At 50.4% G+C, this 24,871-nt stretch overlaps 1 protein-coding gene across 1 annotated transcript; it reads left to right on the forward strand.

The window, feature by feature from the left end:
* Positions 1-399: 399 nt before the first annotated feature.
* Positions 400-23,762, forward strand: LOC144148397 (uncharacterized). The gene is made up of 4 exons (XM_077679938.1): positions 400-1,345; positions 1,579-1,644; positions 15,152-15,259; positions 23,707-23,762. The coding sequence occupies exons 1-4, from the start codon at positions 400-402 to the stop codon at positions 23,760-23,762; spliced, it is 1,176 nt and encodes a 391-aa protein (XP_077536064.1).
* The last annotated feature ends 1,109 nt before the right edge of the window (positions 23,763-24,871 follow it).

The raw sequence follows: 24,871 nt of genomic DNA on the forward strand, positions 1-24,871 counted from the left end.
AAGCTCCTTCAAGAGAACGCCGTATCTAAGCTCTGTATAAATAAACGTGAAAAACAGTAATGTCGTCAATATAAGTTCCAGCAAATTATTTGCAACAAAATTTAATATATTGTTACGCACACCATCAGTGCCGTATATTCGCGGATGCGTTTATGACATTTAAACGGTCAACCATCTGAGCAAGCTGATTGGAAGAAGAGGAGAACGAGGTTGCACTCCGGCTTGGCACCATCATTCACGGACCGCTCTACCATCTGCGCTCGTCCTACACCGTCCGACCTCACTGTAAATAAATCCATCTCACAACAGTTTGGTGGAGGTGCGGTGTACGCCACGTCGGGCCTCCAGGATTTCCGCCGCAGCCGACGTGTCGCGGGTCTGCCACCGCTGTCTCCTACGATGCCTCAAGGTGGGAACACTGCACCGGCCCCCACGCCTGGCTGGCATCCCCCGCGAGAGCCCCGAATGTTTACTGGGAACGCCGATGAGGACGTTGAGGAATGGCTGACGCATTATCGGCGAGTGAGCCGGTATAACCGCTGGGATACCGCTGCACAACTCGCGAACGTCGTGTTCTCGCTAGATGAGACTGCCCTGACCTGGTTTGAGAACAACGAAAGCAAGCTCACAACCTGGGACCGTTTCGTCGAAGAAATTTCAGCCCGCTTTGGCGACTCCGTCGGAAAGAAGAAGCAGGCTGAACAGACGTTGCTGCGTCGCGCCCAAGGCCCAGGTGGGACATGCACCACCTACATTGAAGAGGTGCTAAAGCTCTGCAGACTCGTCGACCCGCAAATGTCTGAGGACGATAAAGTGGGTCACTTATTAAAGGGGATCGCTGAAGACGTCTACAACTTTTTGATAGGGCGTGAAAAGATGGAATCCGCGTCAGACGTTGTCCAGCACTGTCGAATCTTCGAGGCGTTGAAGAAGCGTCGTATTACGCCAAAGTTCGTTCGCTTGGCTAATGTAACTACTGTGGCAAGCGTTGATGTGACCCCACCACCGGACTTCGCTGAAACTATCCGGCGCATCGTCCGCGAGGAGTTGCTGCGACACCAAGAGCCTCGGCGCTATACTGACGGCTTGCACGTTCACGAAAGTTATGTGCTGCAAGATGTACAGGCCAATAGCCTCTCGCCTTCGAGTGCTCAGTTCCGTGATCCGAGCTATACGCCTCGCAATGAAAGCCCGCAGCGCCTCGACAATTGGGATTCACCACGCTACAGCCACGATGTCCAGCAGTTCTCTCGGCGCCCTCAACGTCCAACTTACGACCAGCGTCCTCAGCGCCCGGCTTATGATCGCCGTTTTGATGGCGTCTACGAGAGATTCTTCCCTCCCCGTGAGCGTGACCTTCCCGTCTGCTACAACTGTGGTTTTGAGGGCCACATTTCTCTCTACTGCCGCCGTCGCCGGCAAGCGCCACGGTACCAGCAAACTCCCATGTGTAACCGCCCGAACGCCCGAAATGCCCGCTACGACACTCGCCTGGCAACAGCTTTGTTCTCCGAGGCACCACCGCGCCGCGATTCACCGGCTTCTGACCGGAGCTTGACCCCACCCGCTTCACGACAGCGGCGTTCACCATCACCCCGGCGTCGGTCACCACCGCCGGAAAACTAGCCAGCACGGCCAATGGAGGTGAGGCCGCGGCACAACTGTCACGTGAAATGCCTCTTACCGGACAGCCTAACTGGGAACTACCTTCGCCTGTATCAATGCTAAAAAACACAGTGGAAGTATTAGTCGATGGCACCAGAACGATGGCTTTGATTGATACGGGCGCAACAGTGTCGGTAATGAGTTCTGCGTTTAAATGCCGTCTTGGCCGCAAAGTAATGTTTCACTGGGACAAAATGGTAACATTTCAAGGTGTCGGTGGTGAGTCCCTATGCCCACTTGGAATCTGCTCAGTGACTGTTTCGTTTGGAGGCCACACATTCAGGGCGGAGTTTGCAGTATTGCCGCGGTCAACTCACGATGTGATTTTAGGTCTAGACTTCTTGAAGCAGTGTGGTGCCACAGTTGACTGTCGTAATGGGGAGATATATGTGAAAGGGACCGCCCTATCTGCCCTTGTAGAAGATTCTTCTCCCGATACCACCCGCACAATCTGCGTATTGAGCGACACCATCATGCCGGCGCGGTCAGCCGCATTCGTGTCAGTCCTTTGCACGGGAACTGATCTGGATAAATTTGAAGCTTTGCTGGAGCCGATTCCCCTAAACTGAGCAAAGAAAAATGTATTGGTGCCTCGATCGGTTGTTACGGTAAACAGGGGACAAACCTCTGTGTGGACTATCAACTCTTCGCCCGAACCCCCTCTACTTCCACGCGGGCTGAAACTTGCCGAAGCGATCGAATATGTTTCAACTTCAGTAGGAGTTTTGTCCGAAGCCATAAATCCGTCCACTGATCCTTCCCCGGTGGACCCTGCCAAATTGCAAAGTATGATCGACGAATCCCTTGAACCAGACAAACGCCATGCGTTGGTTGCCGTGCTTGCACAATACTCACGCGTATTTGACTTCGGGCGAACACATCGATGCTCGTCAATACCGCCCACACGGACCCACCATTCAATACATACTGGGGAAGCCCGGCCCATTCGACAAAAGCCGTACCGCGTTTCACCATCCGAGCGCAAGATTATCAATGAACAAGTACGAGACATGTTGCAGACTGGCGTGATTCAAGAGTCTTCATGTCCCTGGGCAGCTCCGGTGATATTGGTCAGAAAGAAAGACGGGTCATGGCGCTTCTGTGTTGACTATCGGCGCCTCAATGAAATTACTAAAAAAGACATCTACCCTCTTCCCCGCATAGATGATGCAATAGATTGTCTTCATTCGGCTTCGTACTTCTCTTCAGTTGACTTGCGATCAGGCTACTGGCAAATTCCCGTGAACCCCGACCATAAAGAAAAAACAGCGTTTATCACACCCGATGGACTATTTGAATTTAATGTTATGCCCTTTGGACTCTGTAACGCCCCTGCTACGTTTGAGCGTTTCATCGATACGGTACTTCGGGGCCTCAAGTGGGAAGTGTGCATGTGCTACCTCGACGATATCGTCATTTTTGGTCGCACATTTCGGGAACACAACACGCGCTTGGCCACTGTTTTGGACTGTTTAGAAAAGGCTGGTCTCATCTTGAAGTCAAAAAAATGTCGATTCGGAGAGCGGCAAACTCTTGTCTTAGGCCGCGTTGTCGACAAACATGGCGTCAGACCCGATCCACACAAGATACGAGCCGTTAGCTGCTTTAAAGAACCCACCTCTGCGAAGGAACTTCGCAGCTTCTTGGGACTTTGCTCCTATTTTCGTCGTTTTATGCCTGGCTTTCCTGACATAGCCCATCCTCTGACATGTCTTCTGCGGAAAAACGTTCCATTCAAATGGAGTACCGACTGTGCCGTCGCTTTTCGTCACTTGAAACATCTTCTGACGTCCGGACCGATTCTCCGCCATTTTGATGCCCAGGCGCCTACTGAAGTTCACACCGATGCCAGTGGGGTTGGAGTTGGGGCCGTGCTTGTTCAGCGCCACAGTGATAATGAGCATGTTATTGCTTACGCCAGCCGCACTCTCAGCAAGTCGGAGCGGAATTATACTGTCACGGAGCAGGAGTGTCTGGCAGTAATTTTTGCCACACAGCAATTTCGCTCCTATCTCTATGGGCATTCTTTTACCATCGTCACAGACCACCACTCACTCTGCTGGCTCGTCAACCTTCGTGATCCTTGTGGGCGGCTGGCACGCTGGGCTCTCCGTCTGCAGGAGTATGATTTTACCGTATCATACAAAAGCGGCCGCAAGCATGCTGACGCTGACTGCCTCTCCCGGCTGCCACTGGAATCAGTGGCCTCTGACGAAGACAACTTTGACCAGTATCTCGCCTCTATTTCGACATCTTTCCCTGAGCCGGCCGTTTTCAAAAGGGAGCAGTGCAACGACAAAACTTTGGACTCGCTTTTCGCTTTAGCTGATGAATCGAAGCCTACTAGCCGTTTCTGCGTGCGAAACGAAATACTTTACAAAAAGAACTATTCGGCTGTCGGACCTCGTCTCCTACTTGTTGTGCCAAAAAGCCTCCGTAGCGCTGTTCTACGTTTTGTGCATGACGACGTCACATCGGGTCACATGGGGCTCGCGCGCACTCTGCACCGCGCTCAACAACGGTTTTACTGGCCGAACATGCGCAAGACTATTGAGCGCTATGTCGCCACTTGTACCCAATGCCAGCGGTACAAAAATTCAACAACTGCTCCAGCAGGGCGACTGCACCCTGTTGACCCGCCAAGTCGTCCTTTCCAACAAGTTGGGATGGACTTGTTAGGGCCTTTCCCCCGCTCATCGCATGGACATCGCTGGATCATTGTATGTGTGGATTACCTCTCCCGCTATGCTGAGACGGCTGCTCTACAGTCTGCCACTGCTACAGAGATCGCCGTCTTTTTGCTTCGCTACATTTTGTTACGCCATGGACCACCCCAAGTCATAATCAGTGACCGTGGACATCAGTTTACTGCAAATGTCGTTGAAGAGTTGCTCCGCCTTTGTTCCGTCCAATTTCGCCATGCTACGCCGTACCACCCTCAAACAAATGGACTGACGGAACGTACCAACCGCACGTTAGCGAGCATGTTATCTATGTATGTCAGCTCGGACCACAAGAACTGGGACGATCTGCTACCATTTATCACATACGCGTACAATACTGGGAAGCACGAAACAACGGGCTACAGCCCCTTCTTCGTCCTTTATGCCCGGCAGCCCGGTAGCTGTCTCGACACGATTTTCCCTTTCTCCAACCATGACGATCCTTCCTTAGCTAGGACGCTCTGCCTTGCCGAAGAAGCACGTCGGCTTGCCCGCCTGCGAATCCTGGCCTCCCAGAAGCGCTCTAAGCAGCGTTACGACAGTCGTCGGCGTGATGTAACATACACACCGGGTGATTTAGTGTGGCTTTGGACACCACTGCGTAAGCGCGGCTTGTGTGAGAAGTTCCTGCCTCATTACGTGGGTCCGTTTGTTGTGCTACAACGTCTCAGCGATGTCACATACGTCGTCTCGCGATTGACTTCGACTGGCAGACAGAGCAAAATAACGCAAGTAGTCCATGTTGCCCGGCTCAAACGCTGTGAAGAACGCTCCACAAGCTGACTCGCCCTGGGGGCTTCGTCTGCGACGGGGGAAATGTTACGCACACCATCAGTGCCGTATATTCGCGGATGCGTTTATGACATTTCAACGGTCAACCATCTGAGCAAGCTGATTGGAAGAAGAGGAGAACGAGGTTGCACTCCGGCTTGGCACCATCATTCACGGACCGCTCTACCATCTGCGTTCGTCCTACACCGTCCGACCTCACTGTAAATAAATCCATCTCATAACAATATATAGGCCCCTGATCATTAGAAAAGTCGTCCCGGAGACATTGTAAAATATCCTGTTATAACATATTGAAGGGACACCAAGAAAACCAATACGCAAGACAGGAAACTGACAGGACGTGTGCTTTATTCTCAAAAACAAATCCGAAGCCCATCTGATCTCCCACCGGCGACGTCGTTATCAAAAGCTCGTACAAATACCACATAATCACTACGAGTTGTAAAAACACATAGTACTAGTTCATGGAGTGATAACGCCGCTCATCCCACCAAAGGAATTACGTATATATTCGATTCCCGGCCGCGGCGGCCGCTTTTCTGATGGAGGCGAAAAGCAATAACGCCCGTGTGTACGAGATTTCGGCGCACGTTAAAGATCCCCAGGTGGTCGAAATTAATCCGGAGCCCTCCACTACGGCGCGCCTCATCGCCTGCGTTGCGTTGGCGCGTTAAACCCTACAATCAATCAATCAATTATGTATATGTTTACTCCAGTTAATTTTACCGCGAAATAACCGTAGGCTCAAATTATATTTCGTCCGTAGCTGGTGGTAGGTTCTCTGTGCTATAATTTCCTGCCCGCTTTACCCTTCACCAACCGTGCAAGTTCGGTTCACTTACCTCTACCTGTTTTTACGTTGCTTTCTCACTGTTGAGTTTACCCCGGCAGTGGCCATGGCGGGAAATACCGCGCGCTCTAACAAGTACACAAGAAGAGGACGACGAAGCGGGCGGGCAGAGGGGTTCAAGCGTGAGCTCGCAATAAAACAAGCAGACGTCGTTGGATCTCGAAGTAAGGGTGTCGGCCTCTTCACGGCCTCTACATTCACCACTGTCTATATATTGCCGCGAACCATACATTGGGTTTGTTTATTTGTGTTTTGCTTTTACCGCCCGGCTGTGCCGGTCTGTGTTATCTCTGCGCCAAGGAAAGCGCGTGTTCAATTCTTTCTTTCTGTGCCGCATGTGTTATCATTTGTGATAGGGAGAGCATTCCGATCTAACGTGAACAGCCCAGAATAATCTTCTTGGGTCTACTATGTTCTCGATGCGAATCGACGTTTCGAGAACCACGCGCGCCAAAAGATAAAAAGCCTGCAGTGCGGACGCCGGGGCATTCGATTCTGCGACGCTCGCTGACGCAAGTCACTTTGTTGACCGCTGCTTCGCCGCCTCTGTATTCTTTTAAGTTGTTAGGGGAGCACAAGTTCGCTCCAATAAACTTGTTTCTCCTGCAAGACAACTGCGTCGTCCTTGGCTTCGTGACATCTGGTGGAGGTGCTGGGTACGCACCCTTCATGCCCACTACAACCTCGAGAAGCCGCCAAGCCAGTCCAACAAGAGCCAGCCCCCGCCTGCAAGATTTACCACCCGAGTTCGGTTTGATGCCAGAAGGGCCCAAGAAAAAGAACGCTGCAACCAACACCATGGTGCAAGAAACAACATCGCCAATCGTCCTGCAGCAGCCCCGGGAACCGCCATCGTTCCGGCGAGCCCCCGCTGAAGACCCCGAAGAATGGCTGGAGAAGCTGGAGCGCGTCCGCATCTTCAACAGGTGGGACGACGAAGAAACTTTCCGGCATGTCTTCTTTTACTTAGAAGATGCTGCTCGAACTTGGTTCGAGAACCATGAGAGTTCTTTGACCGACTGGACTCACTTCAAAAGGGAGTTCCTGAAGACATTCACTACTGTTGTGAGAAAAGAGCGAGCTGCGCTTTTGCTTGAAACTCGGACACAACACCCCAACGAAGGGGTCGTGATCTTCGTTGAGGAGATGAAGCAATTATTTCGCCGCGCGGACCCTGAAATGACGGAAGAAAAGAAGTTACGCTTCTTGATGCGCGGTGTGAAGGAGGAGCTGTTTGCTGGACTTGTCCGCAACCCGCCCAAAACCATCGCTGAATTCGTGACCGAAGCCAGCACGATTGAGAAGGCTCTCGAAATGCGTGCTAAGCAGTATGACCGGAACTTTGTTGGCGCGGCCAGTGCGAACTACATCGACAACATGCGGGTTCCGGCTGATAGCCTACGCGAGGCTATCCGCGAAATAGTGAGGGAGGAGCTGCGGAAACTGCTCCCGACGACGCCGCAACCACAAGTCGCTTCTCTTACCGACGTCATTAGAGAAGAAGTGCAGCAAGCGCTGGGAACTTCAACGACGCCAGTAGCACCTCGCGAGCCGCAAGCCATGACCTACGCGGCTGCTGTACATCGCCCTCGCCCACCTGCACCCTATCGTCACGAGGCTCCGTACCGTCGTCCCCTCTCGCCGGCCCGACCACCTGCGGCGCAACCCCCTGCCCCAAGGAAGACCGACGTGTGGCGAACGTCCGACAATCGTCCGCTGTGCTACCACTGCGGAGAAGCCGACCATGTCTACCGTCGCTGCCCCTACAGGAGGCTCGGTTTGCGAGGGTTCTCCGTCGACGCACCCCGCCCCCGAACTGGTCAGCACCCATCGGAGATCGAAGAGTACCTGTCCAACACCAGCCGTCGACCAGCCCGTTTCAACCGTTCGCCGTCACCCTACCCATACCAGTCACCGAACCGCCGTAGCAATGCTGAGTTCTCACGTGGAAGGTCCCCCAGCCCACGCGGGGGAAACTAAAAGCAGCAACTTCTGGAGGTAAAGTTGCACGATCGCGGAAAAATGAAAACCCTCCAACGACGCAACGACTCGCGGAAGACAGTGACTCACAACATGCCCTCATCCCGACGACCCGACCCAGACCTGACGAGACTCCCGTACACGACGAGACGTCCGCTGAGAAGACGATGACAACGACGACGCACAGTGCCCGACCGTCAACACGCACAAGCCGAGATGCGACGCCCCGACGCACCCGGAACTCGAGGAAGGCGGCATCCGACGTCAAGGTGTCCATCGACGGCTTTGACGTAGTCGCCCTCGTAGACACGGGAGCCGACTATTCGGTAATGAGCGGACCATTTGCGTCTAAACTGAAGAAAGTTATGACCAGATGGGACGGTCCGCACATACGCACAGCAGGAGGCCACCTCGTGACGCCAAGTGGAATGTGCACATCGCGCGTCACCATAGACGGCACAACGTACCCTGCGGCGTTCGTCGTTCTGCCTAACTGCTCCCGCGACGTGATTCTCGGAATTGACTTTTTGACGGACAACGGCGCAATAATTGATCTGCAGACCAAGTCGATAACATTTTCCTCCGATCACTCCACGACGCCGCAACCGAACCCCGATCACCGTGCTGCTGTCAGGATCGCCGACGATCACATCACCCTGCCACCCCGCGCAAGCTTGATGATCGCCGTCTACTGTGAGGATGCTGCTTCTGACATCGACGCTATCGTAGAGAGTGATCGAAGGTTGCTTCTCGACCGCGGCGTCTCCGTCGCAAGAGGCATTGCGCACTTTAAGCAACGCCAATCTCACGTTTTGGTCACTAATTTCACCGAAGAGTACCAGCATTTAAACAAGGGAGCTGCAATTGCGTTCCTCGAAGAAACGCAAGAAGCAAGTGATGTGATCGCAGTCGCCGACTTTGAACGCACACCCGTAGAAACCTTCAAGCTCCCGCAGCCATTCGACGTGAATCCGGCGCTACCGCAAGAACAACGGAAAAAATTATTGGCCTTGCTGCGTCGCTACAGCGAATGTTTTTCGTCGAGCGCAAAACTACGTCAGACCCCTCTAGCAAAGCACCGAATAATAACCGAAGATGGAGCCCGACCTACCCGACAGTCACCGTACCGCGTCTCTTCACACGAACGGGAAGCCATCCGGACTCAAGTCGACGACATGCTCAGCGACGACATTATACAGCCATCGAAAAGCCCCTGGGCTGCGCCCGTCGTACTCGTAAAGAAAAAAGACGGCACATTAAGGTTTTGTGTTGACTACCGGCGACTGAACAAAATCACGAAAAAGGACGTGTACCCCCTCCCCCGAATCGACGACGCCCTCGACCACCTCTGCCACGCGAAGTACTTCTCATCGATGGACCTGAAGACCGGCTACTGGCAAATTGAAGTGGACGAGAGAGACCGAGAGAAGACTGCATTTATAACCCCAGACGGCCTATACGAGTTCAAGGTGATGCCGTTTGGGCTGTGCACAGCACCAGCGACGTTTCAAAGAGTCATGGACACTGTGCTAGCTGGCCTTAAGTGGCACACCTGCCTCGTATACCTCGACGACGTAGTGGTATTCGCCCGGACTTTCGACGAACACCTTGCAAGGTTGGAGTCTGTACTCGAGGCCATTCGTACGTCGGGGTTGACGCTGAAGCCTGAAAAGTGCCGTTTCGCATGCGAGGAACTCAAGTTCTTGGGCCACGTCGTCAACGCCGCGGGAGTCCTACCTGACCCGGCAAAAACTTCAGCTATCGCGAACTTCCCTAGGCCGAAAGACAAGAAGGGCGTGCGAAGATTTCTCGGGCTGTGCGCATACTACCGGCGCTTCGTCGCAAACTTCGCACGCATTGCAGAGCCACTCACGCGCTTGACAAAAGACAGCACCCATTTCAGCTGGGAAAACGACCAAGAAAAAGCATTCTGCGAGCTGCAAAAACGCCTGCAAAGCCCGCCCGTGCTCGCTCGTTTCGACGAAAATGCCGAAACGGAAATGCACACGGACGCCAGTGATATAGGCTTGGGTGCCGTCCTTGTCCAAAAGCAAAGCGGCTGCGAAAGGGTAATCGCCTATGCCAGCCGTGGTCTGTCGAAGGAGGAGAAAAACTATTCTGCCTCTGAGAAAGAGTGCCTGGCTATTATATGGGCGATTTCAAAATTTCGCCCATACGTGTATGGAAGGCCATTCAAGGTTGTAACGGACCACCATGCGCTGTGTTGGCTCGCCAATTTGAAGGACCCCTCTGGCCGTCTTGGGCGGTGGAGCTTGCGTTTGCAGGAGTTCGACGTTACCGTCGTTTATAAATCCGGCAGGAAACACTCCGACGCCGACTGCCTGTCCCGCGCCCCCGTCGACCCACCACAAGACTCTGATGAAGACAGCGCGTTCTTCGGGATCGTGACGGAGAGCGACCTAGCCGCCCAGCAGCGTGCCGACCCCGACTTACGCGTCATAATCGAGTACCTCGAGGGATGCAACGTTGCCGTTCCTAGGACCTTCAAACGCAGCTTACCAGCATTCAGCCTGAGAAACTCCGTCCTTGTGAAGAAGAATTTCTGCCCCGGAACAAGAGCGAATTACCTCCTCGTCATCCCCGCGGACCTTCGTGACGAAATTTTGGAAGCGTGCCACGACGACCCGTCTTCCGGACATCTGGGCACAGCCCGCACTATTGGAAAAATCAAGGCGAGGTACTACTGGCCCGGCCTTACCTCTGACGTCACCCACTACGTCCGGAGCTGCCGTGACTGCCAGCGACGAAAAACGCCGCCGACAAGACCCGCCGGACTTCTGCAACCGATCGCCGTCCCATCGAGACCATTTCAACAGATTGGAATGGACCTTTTAGGCCCGTTCCCTACGTCACGATCACACAACAAGTGGATTGTCGTAGCGACAGACTACATGACGCGCTACGCAGAGACCGCCGCTCTTCCGAGGGGGACTGCACAAGAAGTAGCGAAGTTCTTTATAAGCCAAGTTGTGCTATGACATGGAGCCCCGGAAGTCCTAATCACAGACCGCGGAACGGCATTTACTGCAGAGCTGATGCAAGGAGTATTACGCTACAGCAACACGGATCACCGAAGAACGACCGCGTACCACCCCCAAACGAACGGACTAACAGAACGTCTGAACAAGACAATCGCAGATATGCTGTCAATGTACGTTGACGTTGAACATAAGACTTGGGACGAAGTTCTCCCGTATGTCACGTTTGCGTACAACACGGCTATCCAGGAGACGACGCAGCTGACGCCGTTCGAGCTTGTCTACGGTAGAAGGCCGACTACGATGCTCGACGCCATGCTTCCGCACGTAGAAGACGACGACCTCAACGCCGACGTCCACGGATATCTTCAACGTGCGGAGGAGGCCCGCCAGCTCGCTCGAGTTCGTATAAGGGACCAGCAGCTGGTGGATGCCGGCCGCTACAACCTCCGACGCCGAGACGCCGAGTACCAACCAGGGGATCGTGTGTGGGTTTGGACTCCCGTCCGACGACGCGGACTCAGTGAGAAGCTCCTGCGACGGTATTTCGGACCCTACCAGATTCTACGACGTGTTGGCCAACTTACCTACGAAGTGATCCCCGATGTTGACTCCGGCACATCACGACGACGCACGCGGCCTGAAGTCGTCCACGTGGTTCGCTTAAAACCTTTCTACGAACGATGACGAACTTTTATTTTCATTTGTTCGGACTGTCGCTTATGTTAGCATCGGGTCGATGCACTCTTAGAGGGGGGGTAATGCCGCGAACCATACATTGGGTTTGTTTATTTGTGTTTTGCTTTTACCGCCCGGCTGTGCCGGTCTGTGTTATCTCTGCGCCAAGGAAAGCGCGTGTTCAATTCTTTCTTTCTGTGCCGCATGTGTTATCTGTTGTGATAGGGAGAGCATTCCGATCTAACGTGAACAGCCCAGAATAATCTTCTTGGGTCTACTATGTTCTCGATGCGAATCGACGTTTCGAGAACCACGCGCGCCAAAAGATAAAAAGCCTGCAGTGCGGACGCCGGGGCATTCGATTCTGCGACGCTCGCTGACGCAAGTCACTTTGTTGACCGCTGCTTCGCCGCCTCTGTATTCTTTTAAGTTGTTAGGGGAGCACAAGTTCGCTCCAATAAACTTGTTTCTCCTGCAAGACAACTGCGTCGTCCTTGGCTTCGTGACAATATACTAGTGCTTCTGGGAGGCCAGTATTTCTCTCGTATGCATTTGGACGTACAGACCGTTTAGTGTGCAGCGCCGTGGGCGCTGCACATAACATAATATAACTTTGGCCAACGTTATATTTATTCCGCATGGCTCTGTCCTTTAGAACGCTCTTCTCTCCATGGCCTTCGCTAGTGGAGGGGCGCATCGGCGACTTCCGGCGCGGTTCGACAGGTGATTTTGGCAATTTTTAAAGGTTGCTATGAAAGAAGTCTTATTGTTCAACTAGGTAAGGTGTGCTGAAGCATACCCTTCATTTATGGAAGAGGTTCAGAGATTACGCCGTCACAAAAATTCCCACAGTAAGGTTCTTTGAGCGCTGTTTTCGTTAGCATTCTTCGCCTAGTTTCCGGTTTATTAGTTTTGCCTAAATAAAGCTGTCCTCTGTCTATAGTTTTTTTAATCATTTTTACGCATTTTCTTAGCTTGTTGAAATAAAATCATAAGTGCTGCAACATCGTGTAAGAATTGTTAATTCGGCAAACAATAATAACATTTGAAGTTTGATGAGAATGTTGTGTTTATCGGCTTAACTTAAAATTATTGAGCGTAGACTTTGTTTTAAAAAATACGAAAAACAACAAGAAAGCCACCCAATGACATGTAGAATACGTCGAAATTGAAGTGAATATCAATAAATATCATCCAGCATAAGGGCAAAAATTAGAAATTATTTTTTTACGCTTCATGTTTGGACTTGCGATGAAAAAAATCCTCCGTCGCATGCCCCCGCGCGAGGGACACGAGTAAATGCAGAGTATTGGGGTCGTTTACGTGGCGTAGGGTTGGTGGTGGTGGTGGTGGTAGTTGTTGGTGGTAGTTGTTGGTGGTGTAGTTGGGTTTGAGAGAGAGAGAGAGAGAGAGGAGGGAGACGTAAGTAGGTAACGTCAACTTGTTATTTATTGCCATCACTTGCACCCCCGCCCCCCACCGCCCCCCCCCCTCAATCGGTGGGATCTTTATTGTTTAGCTATCACGCCGCAAACACGCCGCTGAGTCGCCAACGCACGCCGCTGACGACGTAGTTTGAATGAGTCAAGGATATAAGGCGCGTTCGTAGCCTTTGATTCTGTGTCGTTTTGTGGAGCACCATGTACCTTGCGTTCCGCCCGCAGGGTCGTGGGATCGAAACCAGGCGCCGGTAACTGTTAGTTCTTTTTCTTTTTATAGTGTAGGGGGAGGCTGGCTGCTGCGGACGCCGACGCACGGGTGACATCGTGAGTTATACAAATGCTCTGCATTTAAAAGTTGCATCGCTCAGCATTATAATTGTTAGCGTGTGTATAGCTGACCCGGTCTGCACTGTATATCTGTTCCGCATCAGCACTTGTGGTCGTTTCGGTAGGTGCTAACTTGCGGCTATGGAAACAAACAAGCTAAAAATTCCATATGGCACGTACAATGGACGGATAAAATCGTGTATCCGTGACTATTAACGTCCGTCGCGCTCTCGCGCAAATTGGGAACTTATACTTTGCGCTTAAATGAAATCTATAAATGCTCATACCGGGGGCCACGCTTTGTTAACACCTACAAATATTTCCCTAGTTGGCCCACAATGCTGTGGATGTGAGCATTTTTTGTGTTTTGATGTTAAGCATTGCATAATTGGTTGTGCAGTATTTGGCACATGAGAATTTTTCGATATATCCTTAGCTTTAAATTTCCGTGCGTTAGTATTCGTGCTTCTCTCTCTGTCAGATTGACTGCAGGAAGTATCATTTATTGGTAACGTAACAGTGCCCATATATGCAGCCGAATGGAACCCTACATAGGCTTTAATTGCAGAGGGTTGAAGTGGCGCAATATCATTTCGTGCAGCATCAGTTGTGGTTCTGCATCAAAGTACGCTGGAAATGTGTCATTAGAATAGTCTACTTCCACGACTCGTCCAGCGAAATGTATCGTTCCAGGTTTCACAGATACAGGTGTCCTCCAGAGGGCCCTTCGCAAGATAACTTATGCTCTGTCAGGGCGCAGAATTAGCCAAAGTTCCGCTCCACAGCTTTATTCGATAACAATTTTTACTGCTGAGAAGTACATTTCTACCCCCCCCCCCCCCCCCCCCAGGTTCCGTTCCAGTGAAGCCGTTTTACTCAGCTCCGCTCGGGGCCGCCTCCTCGAAACCGCCTACCAGTCGTTCACAACTATATTCCCGTTGCCACCATTGATACATCTTTCACAAGCTCCGCAATCGGCTGGTAAAATGACCGCGAAGAATCTGCACAAGCGCGACTGGGGGTAAAAACTACTGAAGGCCGCCGCTGCAGAACATGTAGCCGCCGCTGTTGCCACCTAAAAGTCCCCTTCACCGATTAGGTGCAGGGTCCCTTTCAGTTCAAGACGAACGTGCCCGCCGGAGTTTGCCCATAATTCTTCTGCAATCTGGCCGGCATTTCCTGCGACATTACTCTTGGTGTATGGCACATTTGATTATGTGCTCATCACCGGTTGCCGGTTTATGCGGACACAGCTTGGGGGTTCAGAGCAGCCCGGTGCATGCACAGCAGGACTTCAAACTGCTACCAATTGTATGCCCGTTGTGCTGGTGGGAGATTTAAAAGTAAAACCCTCATGCTTTAATACACCCTGTCAGCTGTCCTCCGAAATAGAGCGATTTGGGCCTGGGTTGGTATCTTACAGTGTTACGAAAGGAAGGTGACACCGGCCGCTGAATGCGTGTACAGATTCAGGGAAGAGCCGACGAGCGTACCACCATTGGTCCGAGTAATGGCCGGACGAAGCACCCCGCATTCCGGCCGAGATCGAGGCGACCGCACCACGGCCTCCCTCGTGGCCCTCGTATGTAGAACAGTCAGCCCGCAGCAGCACTTTGAGTTCGCCCCCATATCTCTGAAGCCTGCGTTGATATAACGCTCCCCTGAACAGCAGTCCCGACTTTCCCGTGCGAACAGAGCAAACACACCCAGTGCACCCCGGCTCCACAACGACAGGTACCGTCCCCAAGATCCTGCGCTGGCCGCCTTCCGGACCCGCTCCTAAAAGTCACGGCATCTCGCCCGGTGAGCGCGTCGGCTACAACCAAAATTATTTCGACAGCCAAGCCTGTCTTGCTTCTCGTCTCTTCAACTCTGTGTGGATTCATTAAGTTAGTAGCGTGACGCTATTCCCCTTTCGGAGTGTCACACACAAACATTAAGATGCCCACGACGGTGGAGGGAAACCGACAGCCACATGTTTGTCCGCTAGAATAAAGCTTAAGGCCTTCCAGGTTTATACCACCGTAAGGCGGACGCATGTCTTTCGCATGGAGGAATAAACGCGGAAATCGAAGAAGCGTCGGCCCGAAGAGACACGGGAAAACAGTGAAAAGGCGCAGCTATCGCCGTTGCGCCGCAAGTTCAACATGAAAGAGTAGCTGCTATCCTCCCGGATGAACAGGAACGTGCAAGATTGGAACGCTGATGTGTACCAATATTACTTATTAAGCTTCGCGCGCATTCAAAGCGATATTTTCGACGGTGTGTTTCACTTCTAAGCCCACGGACGTAACCGGTTTGCGGTGTTTGTATGGAAGGGTTAGAGCGGAAAGTAGATGGGGCGTGCACGCGCAGCTACAGGGTTCATGACAGGTGTCAGGGGTTGGGAAGTTTGCATGCCTGCAGTACTTAGTTTTAGTTCACGAAGAATATTGCTGCTCGGGTGTTTCGTCCTAAATAGGCTTCAAAAATGTAATTGCAGAACGAGAATGCAAGAAACTGGACTAATAAACAGGCTCCGAAAATAATTGCTCAAGAAAGTGTCTCGAGGATGTGCGTGGTGTATAAAAATATTTCATCCTTCCTTCTGTTTTCTTTCTTGAAGGGTTAACGCTTCGCTTGCTCTATATACGGGCTTTCCTAATAAACAAAACCCTCAAGCCCTCAAGGTTATTTGATGGAAACAGCAGATAATGAGGCACTAGTGATCTCAACTTCCTTAGAAACCACTAAAAGCGTGGCCGCTCCGTCTACGCTTGTATATTCGCTGAAGAGGAAGAATAAACATTGGGACGGCCGCTCGCGTCTCTCCTTGCAGTTTACTTTAAATAAGTCTTGACATTTTCCGTCTCTCCTTGCAGTTTACTTTAAATAAGTCTTGACATTTTCCGATTCGAATTTGGTACGTCCCATCAGCCCAGGTCAGGCTTACCACGAATGGTGGAGTCCCGCCGAGGCTGGCGCCGGCCTCGCCTCCTAGAAAACTGCCGGCTGCACCGTCTGGATGTCACCTGTCTGGCCTCGTCCTGGCGGCTGGAAGCAATCACTTGGCGAGGAACCCTTGTCATCAAACAAACTCGAAAAGAGCGCCTGACCACGCTTCTAATGCCTCTGAAGACGGTCATAACGCCTCCTCTATGTAGTCGGAGCCGATAACAGCTGGTCAGGCAAGTCTACTTACATCCCGTTGTCCTTCTGACCAACCGCTGCCGGACGATGAAGACGACTTCTGAAATGTGTCAGATACAACTTTTGCCACAATTATTTATGTTCAAGCCAACTCGAAGAACACGTACGGACAAATATATGTCCCGACCGCGATGCCTTATAAACGGCTACGTGGTTCTAAGAGACAGTATATGGCTATCAGAAGCCAGCCTATAATGCAATTTCTGAAGCATCGGCGCATCTCAATTCATGAAACCAGCAAAGGTGGAGAGCGTCATAAACCGTTTCAACCCGCTCGGTTTGATACGTGGCCTTGAGTCAGTGGCTCCAGATGGAGTCCTTTAGGTAACGCTAAACTATCTACTGAACCTCCTTCCAGTGGACATGCGCAACACTGACGCAACTGCACGTGTCCTGAAAATAAAAACCCTTGAGCGTAGCACTGTACACACTTAAGAGCATCGCTCGAGCCAGTGCGGAGCGGGAGTGAACACGGACGATCCAGTTGATCTGCCTGACCCTGAAATCCTCGTTGCTCTGCTTTATAATACACCAGTCAAATCTGTTCGTCGGCTTGACAAATTATCCAAGAGCATGCGGATTATATTTGCCTCTGACACAGCACCTGAGCATGTTTTCCTACGATACACGAGTTACCGCGTATATCTTTATGTTCACACACCAACGCAATGCAGCAAGTGCCACTTGCCACGAAGCAGATATGGGTAGACTTGCGAGTTTGGGTGCTGGGTGTGGTGGCTGTCAGGAAAATTCGGTGTGCGACGCTGATAATTGTCGATGCCCGAACCATGGGAACAGTCACGAGACGACGTTTGTGCAATGTCCGGTCCTTCGGAGAGAAAAGTATATGCACTAGCTTAAAGGACGACAGAAAGAGTTGCTACAAGTCAGCGAAGGTTATCCTGCATGAATGACAAGGCAAAGGTGCTGCTTGGAATAGTCGCCTTCTGAACCTGGAAAGGCCACCAAAAAGCAAGCGCCAGCTTAGTACACTTCACATGCAAGCTGCGACGAAGACTTCCCACTTCTAATTGCTCCGGACCCGCGGAATCTGCGGCGCCTAGCACTGCGACACCAACGCCATCATGTCAGTCGACATCCACAACGACGCCTGTGTCGTGGCATGCACCTGCAGCTGAGTCATCATGCATGACAGCGCCTGCAGTATCGTCATCGAGTGGGACAGTGCCTGCGGGTATCCTGGTTAGCAGGAAAAAGAGAACAAGCCGTGCGGCTCAAAGTTAGACTAACCAAAACCATTCACGAGGATTTGGAGCTTAGTACGTATCTTTTAGGCACAGCCTACTGCGCTGCACCCTTTCTACCTCTTTGCTCTGCGAGAGAACCGCTGTGACCAAGACGTTGCCGCCTTCTCGGCTCTGTGTTGCTGTGACCTAAAGTTGCCGCCTTGTCGGCTCCAGTCTTACCTGCCTATCTGATAGCTGCCTCTTTGCCTTCTGGAAATGTGACCATCACAGACAAGCATTTAGAATGGCAGAACTAGTTGCCGCCTTGGCTTCCGTAAACATGGCTTCTGCATCTGGTCCAGATGGCATCAGATATGCTGCTCTGTTGCACCTTGGAAATAAAGTTAAGAGCTTCCTTCGCGGCATAGGCAACCTTCGCCAGGAAACGGGCCGCCTTGCACCGGGATGGAAGCGCGGTTGCCGTGTTCCTGTAGTCGAACACGGCAAAATCGCTACGAGAATTTAGTGTTACCGGCGTATTGCACTCCTGTACTGCGTGGGGACGGTGTTGGAGAACATGGTCCCCTTGCCCGCCTAGACTGGAACATTACAAACCGGAACGTGCATGACCCACAGATCACTGGAATCAGCCTCGCAGCAGCATGGACAGCGTGCTTGCCCTTGTGAACGATATAAAGTACACAAAAGCCCAGTCTCGCATCACTCTAGCAGTGCTTATTGAAACTCAAGCAGCCTTTGACTTCGTGGCACATGAAGCGATAAGATCTGCAACGGAATCGGTTTGCATCGGAAGTCGAACCTGAACATGGATATCCGATTAAATCTCCTACAGATATGCCTTTATGTCTACGAAGGACAGCGAAACAGCCTCTCACAGTTTGACCCTATGTGCGCAATATGGCGTTATTTTAACTTAAGTAACATAGAAAACCGGGCTAGTTGGTACAGATTCATCTTCACAGCCCACAAATAACGGGAGAAAGAGGAGAAAATCAGCGCTTGTCCAGTGTTTTCTTCCGCTTTGTCGCGTTATTTTTGCGCTGTGAAGATGGATCGTTATTTTAAATCCAACGCTGGTTGTTATCACCCTCATCGAAATTCAGAAGTTCATGCCAGGCAACGCTGAAATATTGCTCTATGCTGATAATATCTCCGTCTGACGCTCTGGCCGCAAGAGGCCTGTTTTATGAGCTCCCCTTCAAAAAGCCATCAATGCGATAGCGTACCTTTTATCCAGACGCGGCCTAGAAATCTTGGCTAGGAAATGTGTAGCAACCGTCGTGATGTCTCCCGCTATTATCTTTTAGCGGTAGGGGTCCCCATACCCTTGTGGAATCACACTTATTCCTGGGTGTAAAACTTAACAGGTCGATGACATGGTCTTCACATGTACATCTCCTGAAGGGAGAAGCTGGGCTGCGTTGCTCAGGTGCTACTCCTGCTAACCAGAATCTCAGGAAGCTTTTCTGTTGGGCCCCTCCTTCGTAGCTACACAGCACTCGGCGAAGTACTGCTCCGATACAGCCTCCGAGCAATTTGCTCCTTTTCCAAGACCAACGAAAGGCTGTTAGAAAGTATGTAGGCCCGCGCTCTCCGGTTTTGTCTTCGCCTTCCCAAGACACCTTGTACGCTGGAGGCCATACAAGAATCTAGGCGCGTCTCACCCAGTGTACTAATTAGAGAACCAGCTTCACACACATCTGCGGCTTGCGTCTAGGGCTTCTGGTCAACCGTTGAGTTCTAGATCCGCCTTAGATGTACAAGACAATCTACCCCCCTTGCGTCAGAAGTAGCCTGCGGCACTTCATCACCCACCCCGGATGTACTCCCCTTGCGTATTGTGACCCAATACCAAGCATCTGCACTAAATCCAGTATGTCATATCCAGCCCTAAAGTACTTTTTCTATAGCACATTTGGAATTCGTACCTTACCTTCAAGCATATTTACACCTATGCATCGGTGACGACCACCTCATGTTCGAGCGGAATCTGGGTTCTATCGACGTGGACCAAAACTGCGGCCATTGTAAGCCACAAATAACGACGACGACCTCAGAATTTGTTTCTTTGCGCTCTGCGTTGCTGTACATTCTTGAGAATGAAGCTTCTCTGTGGGTGATTTTCACAGATGTACGGGCTCCGCATGAACAACTATCCTCAATTCCAATTACAACTGGCCCACGAAATGCTCAATCTTCCCACACACGCTGCCAGCTTGCTTCGTGACGTCGTGTTGAAGTGTCTACCTGGGCATTGAAACAGCTTTCGCGGCTCATCAACCATCTAGCGTTATCACTCCGATTCATTTCTCCCGACGTGACGCCACGACACTTGCGTATTCTGTGTCGCGGCGTTCGCAAATCTCTTTATGGAAGGATGGATCGAACAATTATCAGCTATTGCAGAGAATTGATCCCGTCTGCACTTTCCGAATGCCAAGTGGCCAGGGAAAGTGCGATGAATCAGTTATTCGCCGATTTCCTCTCAACGTCGCTTTTAGCGGCCGCTACTTGCGAAAGACGCCCGAGTTGCCTTCTCTCACTGTCAATCCTACAGTGTTCATGAGGTTATTGAACATGTACTGTGGGTGTGTCCCCGCTATGACACCCCACGGATAACCGTCAAAAACACTTTATGGACTGCGTGTTGATGCACCACTAAACCTTTACGACATCATCGGTCCACGGCTCCACACTGCTGCGGCAATTCTTAGTACAAGGGCCTTGGTGTCATTTCTCCGCGACTCCGGTCTGCACGAAACCCCGTGAACGTTTGCTTTAACTTCGCTACTTTGCGTGTGCTCAATGCGTGATCCAGAGATTGTCAGTTCCGTGTGCTTTGTAGTGTTTTTATGAGTATTTGTTTCTTCGCTTCCTTCGCTCAATTTCGCCCCTTTCATAGGTCATAACAGCTAGCCAATCTTGCTGCTAGGCTGACTTCTCTTCATCCTTAATGAAATCCCTCCTCAGCTCCCCGTGATTTAAAATTGGCCTGTGGACAGAGGGAAACCCATTTAAAGTCATCATTTCCACAAGGGGTGATTCATAATGCAATATGTAAGGCCTCTGTGCTGCGTCCACTGCAATATACCGTACGCTGCAATACGTGCTGGTTAGATTACAACGTACGGTGGCCTAAATATCCATAAGCACGGGCTTACCTTTCAACTATAGTCGAGCTACATTGCATACTGAACTTTATAGCAAGGAAGGACAATAAATCATAACCTTCGTAGAGCTCAGTGGGTCTGCAGTTCTTTATGCGAAAATAACTAATGCGGTATTTGCCCGATTAAGCCGGAAAGCGCTGCAGAATTCGGGGCGCAAGGTTGCGTTTTTTTTTTATTCTGCGATACTCTGCAGCGCAAATGTATTTGGCCCCATAATTCCGGAAGATATTTTTTTCTTTTAGGTGCGTTTCAGCAGTACGTTCGCCCAACTACAAAGCGCCGTAATTGCAAAATAGAATTACAGGGCACATTATTCATGTACTACTGCATGAATAAAAGAAAGGAAATGTCAGCAAACATTTTCGCTTTCGATCCGTGGACAAAGCGACAGAAGAACACATAACCATCGAGAGATAGCGAAGAAGAATGACGTCAAACCCAGTCCCGAGCTGACGGCGTCTTTTGATTTTGAGGCGGTGACGCTTCGCGCGCTGCCTGGTACGCCGTTGTCCGACTTCGTGACGTCTCGCGACAGCACTGCTGCGTGTCCTAAAATGGAGTGGCAAGTGAGTGCAGCGCCGTGTAGTAGTCAAATAGGATGCACTAACAATGCGGCAACGAAATGCTGACACTGGTGCGCAACTGAAGAAGTGACTAGCTGCAGTGCCGATGCTAAAGCCGGCAAACGTCACCGCTGAGATGGTTGCAACGTAGGACACGGTTGGCACAGTTTGAGGGAGGCGTGCGAGAAAAACCATGTTGTTAGGCTTTTTCAGACATAGCAATGCGTCCGCATCGGGCTGTCCGCCTCAAGAGCGCGAGGGTGAGAGAAGAGATATCTGCATATATATTTATAGACTTTTGCAATGCAATTAGATATAACCCCGGGTAACTTTGGGCAGCATCTTCGCAGTGTCTGTTGGACAGCAGTCACCGTACTCGTCAAAAAAATACTCCATGGGAGAAATCGAAAACTTGGTCTGACCGCCACCCGCTTGCAATATGGCATAGATCATGCTGCAGGTAGTATAACATTTGCAAACTGTTCCCCTTTTGTACGTAAATCAACTGTTTTTTGTTACATACAGAGTGTCCTATCTATCGTGGACAAAGAATTTAAAAGAGAGAAATGACATTACTCGAAGAAAGCCTAGTGCATAATGTTCCCAGTGTACTGCAGTAGCAGCGAGCAATTTTATCGCTATCGAGTTTAATTGGGTAATTTTAATTATTGGAGAAAACCTGAGTAACCTCAGATTTTATGATGACGTTGCCTTGCTAAGTAACCTGGGGGACGAATTGCAAAGCGTGCTTACCGCACTGGACAAACAGAGTAGAACCGTGAGTAGTTGAGAAGCACTGGCCCAATCAATAAAGTGTCAATGAGAAACTTGTAGGTATACCAAAGGCATCTAATTCTGGTGTTTGTAGCGACGAGCCAGTTCCGTATTCAGTTATTTTTACTCACGGAGAAACCGCGCGAAATATAAAAAAATATCATCTGAAGTCGCTCCCACACGCATCTTAAAGCACCGCCCTCAAATAAGCTGATGGAAAGAAACTGATTTGCCTGTAACCCGCCCTAAGAGAGAGAACGTCACCTTGATAGTGGCATATATGGAAGGAGCAGCAACCACAGGTTTCGCGGGGCACGTGTGGCAGATATTACAAAAAATCGGTCGCGATTTTAATTTTTCTTCTTTTCGTTATTTTATTCCGGCTTACTCAGAAGGAGCCTGTCCGAGTTCGCTGTATGAGGCGAGCGGGACCGCAGTCACGTGGTATTTCTTATATTTCGCGGGGTTTGTTTATCAGTCAGGAGAAATAAGAACGCACTTACTTTGCACTTGAAAATACCAAAGTTAGATGTGCCTCGTGGGTACCTTTAAGTGCCTTATTGACACTTGAGTGATTACGGACAGTACTTCTCTAGTTAAAAAGTAAAAAAAAATTACCCAATTAACTTTAATTACCGAAACAAATTACTACGTTTTCCTTCAGTAACGACATTGCTCTTTAAAATCTTGGTTTATGATAGCTGGGTCACCCTCTATAGAAATAGCATGCTGAAACCGATGGACCTCAAAAATTTCTGTTCTTCAGTGTGTCATCAAAGAAGAGCAATAAGATATTTCGTTGTCAGGACCCAGAATATTGCTTTTTTGGGGAGATGCAAACACTCATTCATGACTGGAAGCAATGACAGTTTCTCCAACGCTTACTTTCCAAAGGCGCAATCCAGGACTCTCATGTTTTTGAAACACACGTGGGAAGTTAGGAAACACTAGACATCGATATTCCGGGTGATAACGCGACACTAACAGGGCTTTCTTGGAGGTTCTGCGGGGTACGGTCGATAGCTCCCAATAGTTGTCCCAGACGGATGCGTCGGGGTAGTTGTTACTGAATTGCCTTTGATTTGTGTAGTCTTGTCGCTGGCATTACAGTGCGGGGACTCCGCATGGTCGGCTCTTAAGTCGCGTAATTTAGGTCTGGAGGCGCGTTTTTTCTGTGCCGTTCAGGTCATCGGGTGTGTGTAGTGCTGCCGATACAGAGACGGTATTAGTTTTTGGTTCTGGTTTGTGTCCTTTGTGTTTTAGAGATTCAGTCCTTCTACAGGCAACTGCATCCAAACGGCTTCTACCGCAGCTCTTCATCTTTTTCTTCCTCCTCTTCTCCGCAGGCCCTGTGTCGGACTTACCACCATCCAACGGCACCGACGGCATGTTCCAACAATAGCCCACTATATGATCGCAAGTACCTCAAGAGTTCACTTAACTAAGATCAATTCTATTCAAGAGAGGGGAAGACCAACCAAATGTGTTTTTTGTGTTTTCTAGCGCAGTCATAAGTAGAATGCACTGATTTTCGATCCTCGAGGAATAGGTTAGTAACCGCCATTTTACACCAAAAGGTAATAAATGACACAAATTTCCCTAAATTCCACAAATTTCCAAACATTTACAACGCACCACACACCGTTACGCATACTGCCTGCATATGCACAAAAATGACAGATATGGTAGACGTCACGAGAACTGAAGACCTTACATATCTCCTTATCTTTATGTTTTATTTGATTCCGACTTATTGTAACAGATGATATGGTAAATTCCTACCGTAAATGATGTCCGCATTTCAGATATTTTGAGTAGGTGTCGTATTTGTCATTTTTGCGGTTGTGCGTAATTCAGTGTAATCACTTTTTCAATGTACACGTTAAGTTTCCAGCCTGTCGTTGCATTTTCGGCGAATGGTGCTCTTTCAAGCTGCATGTCTGCAGCTGCTTTATCCTCCGCTTTCTTCGTAACCTCCGTAGCAAAAGTGCTGGAAATAAAACATCAAGCTTGAAAGTTTTCCTCCTCCCCCTTTTTATATACACTTACGGTAATATCAGGCCGAGAACAATAGCGAAAATAAAGACTGCTATAATTCGTCGTGTGGAAGAGGTGCCTTTTTTAACACCTCACAATACACAATATTCTATGTAGGACTGGGGAAAGGTCCACGCTGGGGCACTGTCTAAGCAAGGAGGGGTGTTCGCTGGTCAAGGGAGTCTTGCCTCCACGGAGAAGACTGGGTTAACAATGAGCTCCGTGCACTGCAGATGTCTGCCGCAGCAGCAGCGCATCATGCTGCAAGAAACCCTGTGCGAAAAGCGCGCCACGCACTTAAAAGATCTCAATTACGTCTTTCTGAATTTCCGATGACCCCACCGTTCCCTTTTTAGCTTCGCAAGGACTCTTCGAAGTCTTTTCGATGTTTTCAAATGTTTTGTAGTCATCGATTTCGAAAGTAACACACCTGCACATCGACGGGATGCGAAGCAAAATAAACTTCTCTAAGAA

The sequence above is a fragment of the Haemaphysalis longicornis genome, unplaced genomic scaffold (assembly GCF_048455015.1).
Source record: "Haemaphysalis longicornis isolate Haplotype H1 unplaced genomic scaffold, Haemaphysalis longicornis Haplotype H1 scaffold_8, whole genome shotgun sequence".
Classification (NCBI taxonomy): domain Eukaryota; kingdom Metazoa; phylum Arthropoda; class Arachnida; order Ixodida; family Ixodidae; genus Haemaphysalis; species Haemaphysalis longicornis.